The sequence below is a fragment of the Colobus angolensis genome, unplaced genomic scaffold (genome assembly GCF_000951035.1).
Source record: "Colobus angolensis palliatus isolate OR3802 unplaced genomic scaffold, Cang.pa_1.0 Scaffold250, whole genome shotgun sequence".
NCBI classification, from domain to species: Eukaryota; Metazoa; Chordata; class Mammalia; order Primates; family Cercopithecidae; genus Colobus; species Colobus angolensis.
Window position 1 is genome coordinate 2,012,246 of NW_012115711.1, and position 18,565 is coordinate 2,030,810.

General features: G+C 45.9%; 1 protein-coding gene across 1 annotated transcript in view; it reads right to left on the reverse strand.

The window, feature by feature from the left end:
- Nucleotides 1-6,892: 6,892 nt before the first annotated feature.
- ITIH6 (inter-alpha-trypsin inhibitor heavy chain family, member 6) overlaps nucleotides 6,893-18,565 on the reverse strand; it is a 44,459-nt gene continuing 32,786 nt past the window's right edge. The window contains exons 7-13 of the mRNA XM_011946578.1: nucleotides 16,731-16,902; nucleotides 13,936-15,969; nucleotides 12,031-12,123; nucleotides 10,945-10,980; nucleotides 10,666-10,779; nucleotides 8,005-8,382; nucleotides 6,893-7,104 (exon numbers count right to left, since the gene is read on the reverse strand). Of these exons, the coding sequence (XP_011801968.1) occupies nucleotides 6,893-7,104; nucleotides 8,005-8,382; nucleotides 10,666-10,779; nucleotides 10,945-10,980; nucleotides 12,031-12,123; nucleotides 13,936-15,969; nucleotides 16,731-16,902 (3,039 nt within the window). The remainder of the gene's footprint in view (nucleotides 7,105-8,004; nucleotides 8,383-10,665; nucleotides 10,780-10,944; nucleotides 10,981-12,030; nucleotides 12,124-13,935; nucleotides 15,970-16,730; nucleotides 16,903-18,565) is intronic.

Consider the following 18,565-nt stretch of genomic DNA (forward strand, 5'->3'; position numbering starts at 1 on the left):
AAGCCTTCTTCTCTCAACTCGTCAACGTCATTCTCCGTCCAGCTTTGATCCGTTGCTGGCGATCAGCTGTGTTCCTTTGGAGGGGGAGATGCACTCTTATTTTTTTGAATTTCCAGCTTTTCTGCCCTGTTTTTCCCCTATCTTTGTGGTTTTATCTGCCTTTGGTCTTTGATGATGGTGAACTACTGATGGGGTTTTGGTGTGGGTGTCCTTCCTGTTTGTTAGTTTTCCTTCCAACAGTCAGGACCCTCAGCTCTAGGTCTGTTGCAGATTGCTTGAGGTCCACTCCAGACCCTGTTTCCCTGGGTATCAGCAGCAGAGGCTGCAGAAGATAGATTATTGCTGAACAGTGAATGTACCTGTCTGATTCTTGCTTTGGAAGCTTTGTCTCAGTGGTGTACCCCACTTTGTGAGGTGTGGGGTGTCAGTCTGCCACTAGTGGAGGATTTCTCCCTGTTAGGCTACTCAGGGGTCAGGGACCCACTTGAGCAGGCAGTCTGTCCGTTCTCAGATCTCAACCTCCATGTTGGGAGAACCACTGCTCTCTTCAAAGCTGTCAGACAGGGTCATCTGTGTCTGCAGAGGTTTCTGCTGCTTTTTCTTTTGTTGAGCTGTTCCCTGTCCCCAGAGGTGGAGTCTATAGAGCCTGGCAGGCCTCCTTGAGCTGCTGTGGGCTCCACCCAGTTCGAACTTCCCAGTGGCTTTGTTTACCTACTTAAGCCTCAGCAATGGTGGGTGCCCCTCCCCCAGCCTCGCTGCTGCCTTGCCATTAGATCGCAGACTGCTGTGCTAGAAATGAGGGAGGCTCCGCAGGCATGGGACCCTCCCGGCCAAGTGTGGGATATAATCTCCTGGTGTGCCATTTGCTAACACCCTTGGTAAAGTGCAGTATTGGGGTGGGAGTTACCCAATTTTCCAGGTGTTGTGTGTCTCAGTTCCCCTGGCTAGGAAAAGGGATTCCCTTCCCCCTTGCGCTTCCCAGGTGAGGCGATGCCTCGCCCTGCTTTAGCTCTCGCTGGTCGGGCTGCAGCAGCTGACCAGCACCAATTGTCCAGCACTCCCTAGTGAGATGAACCCGGTACTTCAGTTGAAAATGCAGAAATCACCTGTCTTCTGTGTCACTGGCGCTGGGAGCTGGAGACTGGAGCTGGTCCTATTCGGCCATCTTGCTCCGCCCCCTCAGTCTTCTCTTTTTTCTCCTTCCTGTCTTCCTTTTAGTGAAGATGATTTTCCATAATGATATGATTTAGTCTCTTGCTTTTTTATTTTTTGTGTGTCTGTTGCGTGTTTTTCAGTTTGAGGTTACCATGAGGCTTTCAAATACTTTCTTATAACCCATTATTTTAAGCTGATAACACACTGTTTGCACAAACAAACAGGCATAAAGAAAATTATTAAAGACTTTATGCCTTAACTTCATCTCCTCATTTTCTAATTTTTTGTTGTTACTATTTAGGTCTTATTGTACTATGTCTTGGAAAGTTGTTATAGTTAGTATTTTTGATGCGTTCATCATTTAGTCTTTCTACTTAGGATAAGAGTAGTTTACACACCACACTTACAGTGTTATATTCTGTGTTTTTCTGTGTACCTTCAGGTGATTATTTATCACTCAGTCATATCCTTGTCTTTCTGATTGAAGTACTCCTGTTAGCACTTCTTGTAGGACGTGTCTGGTATTGATGAAATCCTTCAGCTTTTGTTTGTCTGGGAAAGTCTTTATTTCTCCTACATGTTTGAAGGATGTTTTCATGAGATTTACTTTTCTAGGGTAAAAGTATTTTTCCTTTTGCATTTTAAATATGCCATGCCACTCTCTCTTGGCCTTTATGGTTTCCACTGAAAAGTCTGTTGTCAGACACATTGGAGATTCATCATCTGTTATTTGTTTCACTGCTTTTAGGATGCTTTCTTTAACCTTGACATTTGGGAATTTGATTATTAAATACCTTGCTGTAGTCTTCTTCGGGTGAAATCTGCTTGATGTTCTATAACCTTTTTGTACTTGAATGTTGATATCTTTCTCTAGGTTTGGGAAGTTCTCTGTTATTATCCCTTTGAATAAACTTTCTACCCTTATCTCTTTCTCTACCTCCTCTTTAAGGCTGATAACTCTTAGATTTGCCCTATAGAGGCTATTTTCTAGATCCTCCAGGCATACTTCATTGTTTTTTATTCCTTTTTCTTTTGTCTCTGTCTGTGAATTTTCAAATAGCTTGTCTTGAAGCTCATTAATTATGTCTTCCGCTTGATCATTTCTGCTATTAAAAGACTCCGATGCATTCTTCAGTATATCAATTGCATTTTCAGCCCCAGAATTTGTTTCATTCTTTTAAATTATTTCAATCTCTTAGAATTCTGAATTTCTTCTTTGTGTTAGCTTGAATTTCTTTGAGTTTCCTTAACACAGCTATTTTGAATTCTCTTTGATATCGCATTTCTTTAATATGTGAAAGGTCACATATCTCTATTTCTCCAGGATTGGTCCCTGGTGCCTTATTTAGTTCATTTGGTGAGGTCATGCTTTTCTCGAGTCTTGAGACTTGTGAATGTTCACCTATGTTTGGGCATTGAAGAGTTAGGTATTTAGTCTAGTCTTCACTGTCTGGACCTGTTTGTACCCTTCCTTCTTGGGAAGGCTTTCCAGATATTAGAAAAGACTTGGGTGTTGTGATCTAAGCTGTATCTGCATTAGGGGCAACCAAAGCCCAGTAATTCTGTGGTTCTTGCAGACTTGTAGAAGTATTATCTTGATGGTCTTGGACAAGCTCTGGAAGAATACTTTGGATTTCCAGGCAGAGACTCTTTTTTCTTTTCTCTCTCTTTCTCCGAAACAAACAAGTCTTTCTGTTATGAGCCCCCTGGAATTCTGGGTGGAGTGAAACAAGCACCTCTGTGGCCACCACTATTAAAACTGCACTGTGTCAGACGTGAAGCCAGCACAGCACTGGGCCTCACCCAAGTCTTGGCATAACCACTCTCTGGCTACCACCTATGTTTGCTCAAGACCCTGGGGCTCTATAATCAGCTGGTGGCAAAGTCAGTCAGGCTTATGTCCTTCCCTTCAGGGCAGTGAGTTCCCTCAGGCCCTGAGCAGGTCCAGAGATGTCACCCAGGTCCTGAAGTCAAAAACCTTAGAAATCTACCTGGCTTTCTATTGTACTGTAGCTAAGATGATCCTCAATCCATAAGACACAGTCCTTCCCAATCTTCCTTCACTTTTCTAAAGGCAGAGGAGCCTCGCCCCATGCCCACTGCCACCACAGGCTCACAGGGAGTACTGCCAGGCTACCACTGATGTTCCCTTAAGAATCAAGGGCTCTTCAGTCAGCTTGTGTTGGATATTGCCTGGCCTAGGACTCACCATTTGGGTCAGTGGGTTCCCCTCTGGTCTAAGGCAGGTCCAGAATTGCCATCCAAGATCCAATACCTGGAATTGGTAACCCTAAGAGACCTCTTCATGCTCTACTCTGCAAGGTTGAGCTGGTACCCCTAAGATGCAAGACAAAGTCCCCTTTACTTTTCCTTCCACTTTAGTGGAAGGAGTCTTGCCCCATAGCCACCACAGCTGGGAATGTGTTGAGTCTCATCTGAAGCCAGCAAGTCTCAGAGTCTCACCCAAGGCTCTTGACGTGGTACCTGGATATCATTGTTAGTTATTCAGGGACCAAGGGCTCTTCAGTTAGCAGGCAAGGAATCCTGCCACAACTGGTCCTTCCCTTCAATGCAGCAGATTCCCTTCTAGCCCAGGGTGTGTCTTGAAATGTTGTCTGGGAACTGGGGCCTAGAAAGGGGGCCTCACAACTCTGACCAGTACCCTGTCCCATTGTAGCTTAGGTGGTATCCAAGATGCAAGACAAAGTCCTCCCCACTCTTCCCTCTTCTCTCCTCAAGTGGAAGGAAGAAGTCCCTTTTGGAGCTGTCAGCTGTGCAGCCTGGGGTTAGGGGAAGTGTTGTGCCAGTACTCCTTTTGCCACCCTGCCTAATGTCTCTGTTGGTTGAGTGCCCTCCCCTCCCCAGTCCACTGTCTCAGAGCCCAGTTTAGCACTAGGACTTGCTTAGGAGTTGCAGTCCTTGTGTCCTAGACTTCCTTTCCTGTTTATTTGGGGCCCCAAAAACACTTTGGCCCAAGGTGGTGTGTCTTGTGGGAATTCAAATTTCAACTGCTGGGATGGGCAATTCCCCTCTGGCTAGGGCTGGTTTAAATGTTCCCTCTGCATGCAGGCATCAGCTGAGTTCGTTATTTTGCTTTCTGCTATGACAGAGCAGCACTGAGTTCAATGCCTCACTTCAATTGCTGTGCTTTCCCTCTCCCAAGTAGTCAGATTCTCTCTCCACATCCCTCAGCCACTGCTAGGGGACGGGGAGGTGGTGTCAGTGGGTCAAGACTGTTTTTCCTACCTCTTCAGTGCCTCTTTCAGTGATACGAAGTTAAGACCAGGTACTGTGAGTGCTCACCTGATTTTTTGTTCTTATGAAGCTGCTTTTTTTGTGTGTGTAGATAGTTGTTTAATTGGTGTCCTTGCAGGGAAGGCGGGGAATGATAGGTGGAGCCTTCTATTCCGCCATCTTACACTGTCTCCCTCTGTGTTCTTCTGTCTGGGTGTCTCTGAGGCTCTGTATTCCAGGGTCTGTGTATTCATAAATCTGCATATGCCTCTTTCCATATGCCCTGTGTTAGTGAGTCCCCGAGTCTGTGCATTTCTGGAACTTTGCTTTCCATGTCTGTGTCTCTGTATTTCTGTATCCTCTTCTCCATCTATTTCCCCCAGCTTTTGTCAATATCTCTGTATTATTGTTTCTTTATGTTACTGTGGTTGTGTTTTAAGTTGTCCTGTGATTCAGTCCCTCTCTTTTTCAGTTCCTGTGTCTTTTTCTCTGGGTTCCCATGGCTGTTGACATTTCTATGAGTCTGTTTGTCAGTGTGTCTTTCTGCATCTGTTTCTCTTTCTGTGTCACTCTGCCCCTGGTTTTGTTTTGGTCTGGCTCACCTCCTCTGTGTTCCTGCCTCTCTGTTTGCATCTGGTGTCTGGTTCCACATCTTTTTATCTTTAAGCCACTATCTCTGTGTACCTGGGTCTGATTCCCTGTTCCCATGCTTTCTGTTGTGGCTGTGGTTGTCGACTTGTGTGTAACTTTTTCTGGTGTTGCCAGGTGCATTTTGGTTCTGTGACTTTGCATCTTTGCTTCTCTGGATATACTTCTTTGTCACATGTTTATGCCCATTTGCTTATATTCTGTCTGTCTGATCTATGTGTTTAGGTTTCCTTGTTCCTGTTTCTATCTTACTAGACATGTCCCTGTGTTTCTGTCTGTGTCTAGCCTGTGTCCATATGACTGTGTTTGTGGGCTCACGTCCCTGTGTCTACTTGTTCTGGGTTCTCTGTCTCTGAATTCCCAATGTCCGTCTCACTATGTCACAATGTCGCCATTTTACCTGGGTCTGCATCTTGCCTGTCCTTATGTCTCTGTCCTGAACCTTCTCTCTTTTCTTGTACCTGTTTAAGTGTCTGAGTCTCCATGTCTTTCTCTGTGGATCTGTGAACATATGAGTCTGTGTTCCTGTCTCACTCTTAGTGTATCCCTTTGCCTATATCCCTATCTTTGTCACCAAGCCTGGGCCTGTGTAACGTCTCTGTTTCTACATCTTTATATGTCTCTGGCCCTGTGTTTCTGTGTTCTTCTCCTATTCTCTGCCTCATGTCTGCAAATCAGTATGTCAGTGTATCTCTGAGTTTCTACCCCTCTGACCTTGGTGTCTTGGACTGTGGTCCTGGTCTGTGTCTCCCTGGTTACCTATGTCCCCATGTCTCTGTGTGTCTTGATACCTCTGCTTCTGTGTCTGAATCTCTGTGTTTATCTATCTCTTTGTATATAGTTATGTATCAGTGTCTTTACATTACTCATTTTGTGTCTGTACCTAAGTGACCTTTTTTACTCTTTGCCTCTTTGTAACAGGGACAGTAACTGAAAACCATGAAGACACAGAGATGCAGCCAGAGAACATCTGTTCCTTTTTCTCTGAGTTTATGTCCCTGATGCTGCCACTCTGGCTCCCTCTCCCCATCTTTTTATGTCTCTATACCCCTATGTCCATGTTTGTTTTGTGATTCCTGTGTTTCCATAAGTTTGTCTGTCCCTCTATTGTCCATCCATATCTGTGTCCTTGTCACAGTTTTTCTGGGTGTGATCCTGTGTCTTTGGTTGTGAGTATGTATATATGTCTGTCTATTGCTATGTTATGGGATCCTTTTTTGTTAATTAATTAATTCATTCTTTTAACAAATATTTACTAAGCACCTATTATGTGAGAGGCACTGGGGTTACATAGATGATTCAGAAAAGGTCCTTGCCCTCAAAGAGCTCACAGTCTAAGTCAGGGATCCAGACAAGTAAACAGATGATTACTACACAGTATAAGTGCTGTGAGCGTGGAGGGATGGGGGTGGGCTATAAGAACCCAGAGGACAGGACCAAACTCAATCTAGAGCAGGCATCAGGAAAGGCCTCCTAGAAGAGGTAACAAAAAGGACTTGAAGGATGAATTACATTCACCTACAGGAACAAAGGAAGAGTGTCTCATGCAGAAGGAAAAACACATGCAATGGTCCAGTGGTAGGAGTGAGCACGGTTTGTTAGGGAAACTCTGAGAACCTCAAATATGCCATAGGAGTCAGGGAAAGGACAATGAAGATTCAGGAGTCCCTGACTCTATGTCTCTGCATGCCTATGTATTTTTATATGCTGGTATATGTGTTCCTTAGAACATGCGTGAGTCTGTGTGTCCCTGTGTGTGCTTTCATGTCCTTGGGTCTCTGTCCCTGGCTCACCCCATGCCCTGGTTTCCAGATCTCCCAAATTCGGGTCTCCTGGCTCTGGAATTCAGAAGCCGTCACAGGACATAGGAGAGGTAGGGGTGGCCCAGAAGCAGCTCTACATGAGAGCGCTTCACCAGCCAGCAGGAAGCCCAGCGGGGCAGCAGCCTTGGTGAGTCCTTCAGCAGCCTCTTGCCTAGAATCACAGGCACATCTGGGCCATGGTGCCTTTGTAAGCATGGCCCCATAGGTCCTGTCACCAGTCGGATGTCTGCGTGCTGGAACTGCCCTGAGGGAGAGAGATGCAGTGCTAGTCAGGGAGGTGGCCTGAGTCCCTGCTTAGAGATCTGCAAGGAAGCTCAGCAGGAAATCCAGAGGGATTTAAAGGAGGAAGAAGGAGGGGCAGCAAAGGACCAGAGGAGGGAAGAGGCTGGGCATTGTGGGAACTGTGCAGGAGCCGGATGGGGCTGGAGTGTAATATGGAAGTAGGGAGCCAAAGTGGATGAGATGGCAGAGAAAAGGGGACAACCAGGCTTGGAGGAGAAGACAGGGAAGATTAGAAAGAAGGAAACAAGAGGAGGGAGGAGACCCAGAGGAGGTAAAAATATCTGTTCAACCCACTGTCACTCTTTGATGTGAGCCTCTGCCTCAGGTTCTGCCAGTGTCTCCTGACCTACAGCCTGGCATTCTGCAACCTCCTTTCATAGCTGTCTCCAGAGGGATCTTTGTAACACCCAGATATGACTGTGTCTCTCTTCTGCTTATAACCCTTCATGGCTCCTCATTGCTTTCAGGATAAAGCCCAATTCCTCATCCTAGCATTCAACTCTGACAACTCAACTCCTTTTCCTCCAACTTCTGTTCCTTTCCTCCACTCTTGTTTAGCCTTTCAGACTCAGTGTGGGTGTGTCTACCTCCTCTAGGAGGTCTTTCTTGAGCTCTGAGGCTGGGCAAGTTCCCCCACTCTGGTTTTCTCTAGCTCCCTGGGCAGCTTTCTGTCCAGCAATGATCCCCTCCTGTGTTCAGTATCCATATCTGGGTCTGTCCTCTGTCAAGATGAGGAGCTCCCCGAGGGAAAAGCCTGTCTCTGATTCCTCTTCTTGGTTGGGGGTATAGGTGCCTTTCACCCTGACAGAGTCTTTTTGGGGGCTGGTGCTCCCTGGCCCCTCTCAGCCTCAGCTGCACTTACCTATCAGGCCACGGGCTGAGGGGCTGAGGCCTGAGCCATTGGCCACATAGAACCCCAGGTGGGGTAGTTGCAGGGTACTGGGATGTCTGTAGCGGTGCCGGAGGACTAGGAACTCAAGGTAGGGCCCAAGGCGGAGGGTAAGGCGGGCTGCAGCAGCCACATAGAGCTCCAGATGGGGCCTCTTCAGTAGGGCAGGTCGGTCCCAGGACAGGCGCAAGGTACCCTCACCTCGCAAAGATATAGAACTGCGGCTGATGGTGATAGCGTAGGCCCGGGGTTTGTCTGTAGTGACTGTGATGATCTGGAAGTAGGTGCGAGTCTGGTCCTTGTGGCCCGGCCTTGGTGGTGCGCCAAGCAGCTTCCCACTCACGTGCAGCCCTGGAAGGAGGGGAGTGTGGGCCTGGAGTGGGGGCTTTTGCATGGTCGTTTACATGGTCACCCACAGCATGGGCAGATGAAGTAGTGCAGATTTGTTGCTAGAGGGCCAGCTCCTGATAGAACTACTTTTACCATGGTCCACCTGGCTGCTGCTTCCTGAGCAGTGTGTGGGGTGGGGGCATGTAGTATGTGTGCACATGCTTACCCCAGTGTGGTTGTTTGCATATATATGTGTGTTTGCCTCTGAGTGTGTAATGTGTGTGTTTGATTATGTTCATATGAGTAACTCTGGGCATATCAGTACATCTGCATGTTTGGAGAAGATGGTATGTTAGAGTGCATATATTTGGTTATATGTTTATGTATGTGCCTCTGGATATGTTGGTGTTATATGTCTTTGTGCAATAGTGTATGTTGTGTGTACCTGGTTATGTGTTGGTGTGTACTGATGTGTATCTGGAGTGTCAGTGTGTGTGCACTGGATTTGTGTCATTGTTTGGTTTGGTGGGTATTTCCATGCATCAGTGTTTTTCATATAACTAAAGTAACAGAGTATGTTTGCTGCCTGTATGTGTTGAATTCCTGGAAATTGGGATTAACCTGGGGGTATTCAGTGCTTGTATGCCCAAGTGTGTTGATGTGCATGTCATTGTGTATATCTGGGCATGTATTGTGTGTCATCATGTGTCTAGGTGCATATTTGCATATTTGTGGGTGGAAGGAGTGTCAAAATATGTACACCACAGTGTGTATGAGGAGTCTTCAAAAAGTTCATGGAAAATGCATTTTATGAAAAACTATGCATGGATTTCAAAATTTTTTGCACCAAAATAAACTAATTTGTTACAACACGGATGAACCAGATCTAGTTTGAAGCATTGAGAAGGACAAGACATCAGTTTGAAAAGAGCGCCTATCAGAGCAGCATGAACTCTGCTAAAATTGAAGGAAGAACAATTTATGGTGAAGCTTGGGTGCAAGAATGGTAAAATTATTGGTGTTTTATGAAAAGTTTATAAGGACAATGTCCTAAAGAAAGCAACACTTTACAAATGGATAACTCATTTTAAGAAGGGATGAGACAATGTTGAAGATGAAGAAGCCTGCAGCTGCAGACCATCTACATCAATTTGCGAGGAAAAATTCATCTTGTTCATGCTCTAATTGAAGAGAACTGGCAATTAACAGTGGAAACAATAGCCAACACCATAGACATCTCAGTTGGTTCAGCTTACACAATTCTGACTGAAAAATTAAAGTTGAGTAAACTTTCAACTCGACAGGTGCCACAACCATCACCAGATGCACCCAGATCACCTGCAGACAAGAGCAGAGCTTTCAATGAAAACTTTAAACAAGTGGGATCAAGATCCTAAAGCATTCCCTCAAAGAAGCATAACAGAAAGTGAAACATGGCTTTATCAGTATGATTGGTATGATCCTGAAGACAAAAGCACAATCAAAGCAATGGCTACCAAGAGGTAGAAGTGGTTCAGTCAAAGCAAAAGCAGACTTGTCAAGAGCAAAGGTCATGGCAACTGGTTTTTGGAGATGCTTAAGACATTTTACTAGTTGACATTCTGGAGGGCCAAAGCATGATAATATCTGCTTATTATGAGAATGCTTTGAGAAAGTTAGCCAAAACTTTAGTAGAAAAATGCCTGGGAAAGCCTCACCAGAGAATTCTTCTCCACATGACAATCCTTCTGCTCATTTCTCTCATCAAACAAGGGCAATTTTTCAAGAGTTTTGATGGGAAATCATTAGGCATCAACCTTACAGTCCTGATTTGGCTCCTTCTGACTTATTTTTGCTTCCTGATCTTAAACAATCTTTAAAGGGCACCCAGTTTTCTTCATATTAAAATAATGTATAAAATACTGCATTAACATGGTTAAATTCCCAGACCCTCAGTTCTTTATGGATGGACTAAATGACTGCTATCCTTGCTTATCTTGTATTTGATGGAACTTATGTTGAGAAATAATGTTTATGTTTTTAATTTTTTATCGTTTAATTCCATTTTACCACAACCTTTTTGAAGTTCCATCATATTTGTGTGAGTTTACTCTATGCCCTTTTGTGTGTTTATCTGTGAGTATCTTGGTGTTTGAGTGTATTCACGTGTGTTTTCATGTGTGTCTTGGTGTGTTCTTGTGTGTTACCATGTGTTAGTGAGGTGCATTTCTATGTGTCTGGGGTATTAGCCCACAAATATCTAGGGGTATTGACATGGATATATCCAGCTGTGGTGTATGGGGATGGAGTTCTTAGGGCTTGTACCTGCCTTTGGGTCCTCTATGAGCTGCAGCAAGTCCCCAGGGTGCCCATTCAGTGTGAAGCAGATCTTCTCTTCTGAGTGTGGGATTTGGATCACAAAGTGGGGGTCCCCGTCCACTGCAAGGCAGAAGATACAAGTCTAAAGTTGAAGGAATAAATGGAAGGGAGAGGGGAAGAGAGAGGAGAGAAAGGGAAGAGGTTATGTCTATTTCCCCAGCCCCAGTCCCAGTGCACAAGCTGCCCTGTACTCAAAGAGGGAAGCCATGGGGGTGACTGGCTTACCTGAGGAGGAGAAGGTGAAGATGCTAGGTAATGTGCCTGCAAAGGAGAGAGAGACTGTGTTGGGAAGGGACTAATCTATCACATCGCTAGGAATTCTGGGACCTCCTCCCAGATAAAGGCCAAATTCCTGTGTTCAGCATTTAAGGCTTTTCTGAAATCTAGTCCCTGCCTAGCTCTCCAGTCTTTAGGCTCTAGCCCAACCAAACTATTGTTATGAGTGTCCTACCTTCTCTTCCTAGGGACCCTTTACTCCTGTTTTTCCTGCCACCTGGAATGTTTTCCTTTCCCTTAACTACCAGGGATGAATTTCTAGTTATCCTTCAAGGCCAGCCCAAATGCTATTTTCTCTTGCTCTCTGCCTGTGATAGATAGAATTCTAAGATGGCCCCCAGGATCCCTTGGTGTACACATTCTGTAAAATCCCCAGAGCTGTGAATATCATGAAATATCCTCCCAGAAATAGGTTGTTTCATGTGACCTTATTGACCTTATGAAGAGTATATTATCCAGGTGGGGCTGACCTATTCATGTAAGCCCTTAAAATTTGCATCTAGAGGTCAGAGATAGAGGTGTCAGAGAAATTTAAAATGTGAGAAGGGTTTGGCATTAGGGGAATGCTCCATGGCTGCTTTTGAAGATGGAGGGGAACTACATGGCAAGGAATGCAGGAGATTTCTAGGTACTGAGAGTGGCCCCAGGTAACCTCTAGCAGCTGACAGCGATCCTCCAGCCAACAGCCAGCAAGTAAACAGGGACCTCAGTCCCAGCAACACAAATAACTAAATTCTGCTAACAATGTGAATGAGTGTGGAAGAGGATGAGAGCTCAGTGTGACAGACACCTTGATTTCAGTCTTGTGAGACCCTGAGCAGAGAATCTAACTAAGCTATTTCTAGACTACTGACTTACAGAACTGTGAGATTATTAATTGGTGTTGTTTTAAGCCACTAAATTTGTGGTAAATGTTACACAACAATAGAAAACTAATACATTACCTCCCTCTGGGCTCCCACAATGTCAATAAGAATTCTAGTGGAATGGAAATGAAGGCTCAGGGGATCTTTGTCAGGGGAGCTCCTTGCTCACCTTTTGCTAACCCCACAGAACTTCCTTGAGATTCCATGCTGCCTCCAGCTCCTCCCAGGATCTCCTCAGAATCGCCATCCCAGTTTGGACTTCCTGCCAAGCACAAAAGAAATAAGAAAACCCTTCAAATTCCCAGGGCAAAAGCTCACAATCCTCTGACAAGGAGAGCCCTCACTGGCTCTGCAGGCTGACCTGCCCATCTCCACGACTGGGACCTTATGCTCTCCACAGCCTCTTAATCTTTCAAGCTCAGATATGTTCAAAGTTCTTCCTTATAGCATTTATACATTCATTTGTCCATTCATTCATTCAGGCATTGCTTAGGTATCAGGTATATGGTGTTGAAAACTAGAGACATAGTTTCTGACCTGGCGAAGCTCATAGTTTAGTAGGGGGTGGCAGACATGAATGAAATCATAATTTATCACAAATGGTGATAAATGTTATTAGAAAAAAATAATGGGGTGACCGAAGGAATTAAACAGAGACCTGAAGTAGCCTGCTTGGGGGAGGGTGGGTAAGGAGATCTGAGCTGAGATCTAAGGCATGAGCTGGAGTTTGAAGGGTAATGGAAGGGATGAGGGCAGCAGGAAGGGGTAGGACAAAGCAGGTCAGGTGATTATGAAGCAGAGAGAGTAGCTTGAAAAAAGTCCCTGGGTGAAGATGGGGTAGGGTGTTCATTGGAGGAGCAAAGTAGAGACCAGTGGGGCTGGAGTTCAGAGAATGGGTGGGAGAGGGTGAGGTCATAGAGGAATGGGGGTAGGGAGCAGATCACACAGAGCCTGTTGGCCATGAAGAGGACTTTTAACTTCATTCTAAGTGTGATGGGAAACCCTTGAGGGATTTTAAGTAGGGAAGGGGCATGAAGTGATTTGTGTCTTTAAAGGATCCCTTTGGCTGCTGGGAGAGATTGGCCTGTAGCAGGACAGGAGAGGAAGCGGGGAAACCAGTGAGGAGGCTGGAACAGTTTTCTAGGTGAGACACAATGGTGGTTTGCTATAGCACAGTGACATTTGGGGTGGTGGGAAGTGGATGGATTTGGTAAATATATTAGAGGTAGCATTGTCAATAACTGAGGGTGTATAGGATATTGGAGGGGTGTCTGAGGAGAGAGGCATGTAGAGGATGTCATACCCAAATTTGCATCCCTGTGATTTAGGCACCCTCAATATGTTCTAATCCTGCCCTATAAGGTCACCTAGGAAATGTCACTCCTTCTCTTAGGAAGGCAGGATACTGGAGTGGTGAATCACATTCATTCTGTGACCAGATTGTATGAGTTCAACTCTCTGACTAGCTGTGTGACATTGAGAAACTTATTTTACCTCTCTGTGCTTCATTCTCCTCACGTGTAAAATGAAGATGTCAACAGTTTCTTGTGAGGATTAAATGAGGGACAAGTACAATATGCAGAGCAGTACTTGTGCATAGGAAGAGCTGACAAATGTTAACTTATTATTTCATATTTTTTTGGAAATTAAAGATAATTTTAATTATCTTCCCCAATTCTTCTACCCCTGTCATTAAGCAGGACTATTCACAGAGCACAGAAAAACCAATAAGACCTGCCTTGTCCAATGATGCATTCCTCCCCTGCTTGGGAAGCATCAGCAATTCTCTTGTCGAACAAAGCAAATGTCAAAGCTAACCCTTGGCCAATTTGTTTCTGTTCAGCCTTCCCAGTCTCAACACTCCTCCTCTCCCAAGGCCTCTAATTCCATGCATGTATACTGAGGCCCAGATAAGTTAAGTAACTGGTCCAAAGTCCCAAAGCAAGCAAGCAATCAAGCAAGGAAGCAGCTGTCCCATCACTGGAGTCTACATAAGCCTTGTAGATTCCCAGCTCCTAGTACTGTCCATTCATACCTCACCCTCATGGCTCGACCTCTCACCCATGGCACTCACCATCTTCATCAGGAGTGAGGAAGGTATAGAAAACTGGTGGGTTCAAGGACTCCACGAACTTGGATTCCACCATTGATTCAGACAGCAGCTGTAGCTCCTCCGGGAGAAGGAGCAGACTGATGGCCTCAGGGAGGACGCTAGAAGGCAGCAAGATTGGCAGGTTTGGAGGGCTGCCTTCTGATGTAGGCCTGGAGCTGTTGAGTAGGCTCATTGTTGGAACTCCTGGCCTAGATGGTCCCAGAACTTGTCTGGTCCTCTGGGGACCCGGGAGCAGATCATGCTGATGCCAGAACCTTCCAGGGGGCAGAGTGGGAGTAAAAGGCATGGGGAGGGGTTCTCCAAGGACAGAGGTGGTTGTGGTACTACTGGGACCTGTGGAACTTGAGATTGTATTTGGAAACATGCTTAGGCTCTCGGGAAGTGGGGGCCTTGGTCTGTCAGGTCTAGGAGGTAGTGGGGTTTGGGGCATATGGGGATTTGGGGTCTCAGGCTTGGAAATTGATATGCTTGTGGAAATTTGGTGTGGTGGGGCACTTGGTTTAAGAGATAATGAGACTTTAGGGGTCTTGGAAATGAGGATTCTAGGCCTGGGGTGTGGCATGTTGTTTCGGGTCTTGGGAGCAGGAACCCTAAGTCTGCTGTGTGGTGGGTACTTGGGAACTTGAAGTGTAGAGACTACAGGTTTTGACTGTGGCAGGCCTTTAGGTGACTGTGATGTGAGTGTCCCAAGTTGGGGGTGTGATGGAGCACCAGGTCTGGAATGCAGTGGAGTAACATGTTTCACAGTGTCAGCTTTCGGCAAGGCTGGGATGCCAGGTTTCAGAGGTGGGACTTGTGTCTTGGAGTTCATGGGTAATATATCAGGATTCTGGTGTAATAGAGTGCTGAGCTTCAGAGGCAACAGAGTACCAGAATTTGAGGGCACAAGAACGGTAGGTTTTGTCCTGAGAGTTGCCTGGGCCAAGGTGCCAGAATCCTGTTGTGCTGGAGTTTTGGCCTTTGGGTATGTAGGCGTTGATAGGGTATGAGGGCTCTCTTCCAATGGCTGCAACTCTTTGGAACTTAGCATCTTCTTGGTAGAGGCAGTAGTAGTTGAGGATAAGTAGAACTTTGGTTTCACAGGCCTTGATTTGGGGGAGATGACCTTGGGCACCAAGGCTGGCTGAGCTGTGCTTATCCCTAGGCCATGCCTGCTGCTGGATGAGGGCATTATGGTGTCTGGCCCAGCAGAGGTGGAGGTGTGTCTCCTGGTCTCCTCACTGGCCTCCTTGGGTTGCACCATGACCAGCGAAGTCAGAGGTGTGACAAAGTTGTATTCAAGGGACAGGTTGAGGACTTTGGCAGCCAGCAGGTGGCGAATGGTGGTGTCACGAGCTTGGAAGCGTGCGTCCAGCAACTCTCCAATGGTGACATAGGCCCAGAGGCGGCGGATGAAGTGGGCCACATTGGGGGCTGGCTCCCCTGGGCAACCAAAGGTCTTCTGGCTGTTGTTGGTGGCCCCTTCACTGTGGCAGGCCACAAGAAGCTGATCCTTGGGGCCACGGGCTGCCAGGTGGATGCCCAGTTCCTGTTTGCCTGGCTGTACCTGTCCTGCCACCACCAGCTCTGAGCCACCAAAGTAATTGGGGAAAACGGCCCAAGGGGAGGCCCCAACCAAGCCGCCCAGGTAGTTCAGACGCACATCTGCCAGCAGAGGCATGGAGATCTCCTCATAGAGACCCTCCAGCTGTAGGGCCGCATCAGTGTCCTCATATATGCGCCGGGCTATTCCCCGGTTTTCCAGGGACAGGCGGCGCAGCAGTGTAAAGTCTGCATCATCCCCAAAGGCCAAGCTGAAAAGGGATACCCTGTGGCCTACTGCCTGACGGACATTGGAGAGAATCACACTGGGGGTCGTCACGCCAGCCGTGGGCTCCCCATCTGTCAGGAAGATGATAAGAGGGATCCTCCCCACACTGGGGCCCCTCCCAGGCTCCTGGTTGCTATGGTTCAGCACTGAAGCAGCTGCCAGCAGAGCTGAGTTGATGTCGGTCCCTAATTGGGGAATATATTGTGAGACCATCTTCTCTGGTCACTTCTACCCCCATTGCAGACAAACTGGGCACCTCACCAACCTCCCAGGCTCGCAGCTCCTTATCTTTGCTCAGGCAGTATCCACTGTTTCTCCTTCTCAACTTCTCCACTCCCACCCAGACTTGCTGAGGTCTGACATTGAGGCCCACATGTCCTTGGCTTTTATCATTCTCTGTCTCACACTGTTCTTTGTTTGTTTCCTTGGTGGTGCAGGGTCGAGGGGGGAGATGTCTCATTCCCCAGCGAGACTGGCAGGTTCCCAAGGATAGCACCCCCCACCCCCTGCCTTCCTCTTGCTACAGGGGAAGAAAGGACAGAGTTGACAGGAGGCAGTGGATAGAGAAGAATTCAGTAGTTGTCGGAGATGATTGCTCAAAAGCTAGAATCAGGGCAGCAGCTTTCTCAAATGCTTGGAAATAAATATCTAGATTATTGATTTGAAGAAAGTTTAGCAAATTCTTTCAAGTGTTTGCTTTAAAGAGGAGGAAACTGAGGCCAAAAAGAAATGTGTCCTAAGACACATGGAGAATCAGCTGTGCTCTTTCTACAAGGAAAGGGTGATGGGAGAACACAGAGGACAAAGGACCATATTTGTGTGAAATGTAGTCTTGATATTTCAGGCACTGTGAGAGTTGAGGAGGATGGGGGAATGAAGAGAGGGTTTCAGGAATTTCCCATATCACCACAGCCTGCCCATTTGGGTGGGCAGATCTAACACTTACAACCATCGGCTTCCATGCGATGCAGGTAGTCCTTGGCACTGTGGACATTCTGGATGGTGGCCTGGATAGAGCCTCCAGCTTTCCAGACATTAATTGTGTCAGAAAAGGATATGATGTTGAAGTAGTCATTGGCTCGAAGGTCACTGAGGATCACATTCATGGCCTTTTTAGTCTGTGGGATATGGATGAAATGAAGGGAATGGGACAAGACTTGAGGTCTATGAGATTGAAAGGCTTTTTCTACACAAGGCATTAAAATCTAAGTGTTATATGGTTTTAAGACCCTCTGACTGCAGGACTCTGTGAATCTAGAATTCTCAGGTGAAAATACGGGTTCCAAGGCATTGAACTGCACTGTTTAATATGGTAGCTAATAATAGTCACATGTAGCTACTTATATTTGAATATAAACTAGCTAAAATTAAAGAAAAATTTAAACATTTAATTCTTTACTTGCAGTAGCCACATTTCAAGTGTTCAATAGCCACATGTTGCCAGTGGCTACTATATGAGATAGCACAGAATTTTAGGTCATTTCTGTCATCACGAAAGTCATATTGGATGCTGATGGTCTAAAAGGTTCAAGCTCCATGTTTTTAGAGCTCTAGAATTCATTTGCTATATGGTTCCTGGGCTCCATGACCCAGGATTCAATGATTTCAGGATTCTAATGTTTAGGACCTTTATGATCCCAGGTCTTTATAGCTGCCTTTCAATGCCTTTGCATGCTTTGGTTCTGTTGTAATCTGCTCTTCTGACTCACCCTCCATTTCTTCCAGGCTAGTCTCACCAGCCCCTAGAAAACTCAGATTCCAGTTTAACTCCATAAACCTTGCTCTTTTGTGCTCTTTAGATAGCATACTCCTCTCCAACTTCCCTTTATTTATTCACATCCTTACTGTTCTTTCAGTTGCTCCTTCTCTGGAAAGTTCTTTCTTAAGTTGCCAACCCTGACCCGTGCCCTTCTCACTTAGATATTCCCTGTCCCAGTCTGTTCACTGACTGTTTTACATGAAATATTTTTACTTTCTATCCAAATATTGAACTCTTTGAGAGAAGGGTTTATAATGCTTCTTTTTCTTGTCTCCCCCCTCTATGGCAACACTAACATAGGGCTAGGCCCATAGGAGGTTCAGGGAATACAGTATATAGGATCTACTATTAGGTATCATTTACAGGACACTTGCTATGTTCCAGGCACTGTGCTAAATCCTTTAGATGCATCAGCTCATTTAATTATCACCGCAACACAATGAAGAAGGTACTAATATTATCCTCATTTTACAGGTGATGACACTGAGACTCAGAGAGGTGGTGACTTGCTTAAGGTCACACAGCTAGTCATTGATGGACAAGGGATTCAAATCCACATTTGGGAGGTTTTAAGTCCAGTGACCCTAAGCACAATATTATGATATTATGCTTTCAATCCTTTATATAGGTATGGATTTCAGAGGCCACGGGAAGGACACTTGAGAACCACCTTTCTCTACACCTTAAACTGATAGGAAATGTCTTGAATGCTTCTAAGTGGATTAGAGTCTTTTCTGCCATAGGGAGAGCTCTGGGGATGAGTCATACATTCTGGGACAGGGAGCTAAGCACCGTACTCTTGTTTCCATTGAGAGGGAAGAGACTTAATAGGATGGCTTTTCCTGAGAAGAGCAGCAGAAAAGTGAGAGCCTATGAGGTCCTAGAAGTCAGAATCTCTTGTTGACCAGGAATAGATTGTTTGTAGAAGTGTGCTATTTAATCTCCAGTTACTTTGAGATTTCCCAGCTATCTTTCTGTAGTTGACTTCTAGTTTAATTTCATTTGATTTGAAAGCATACTTG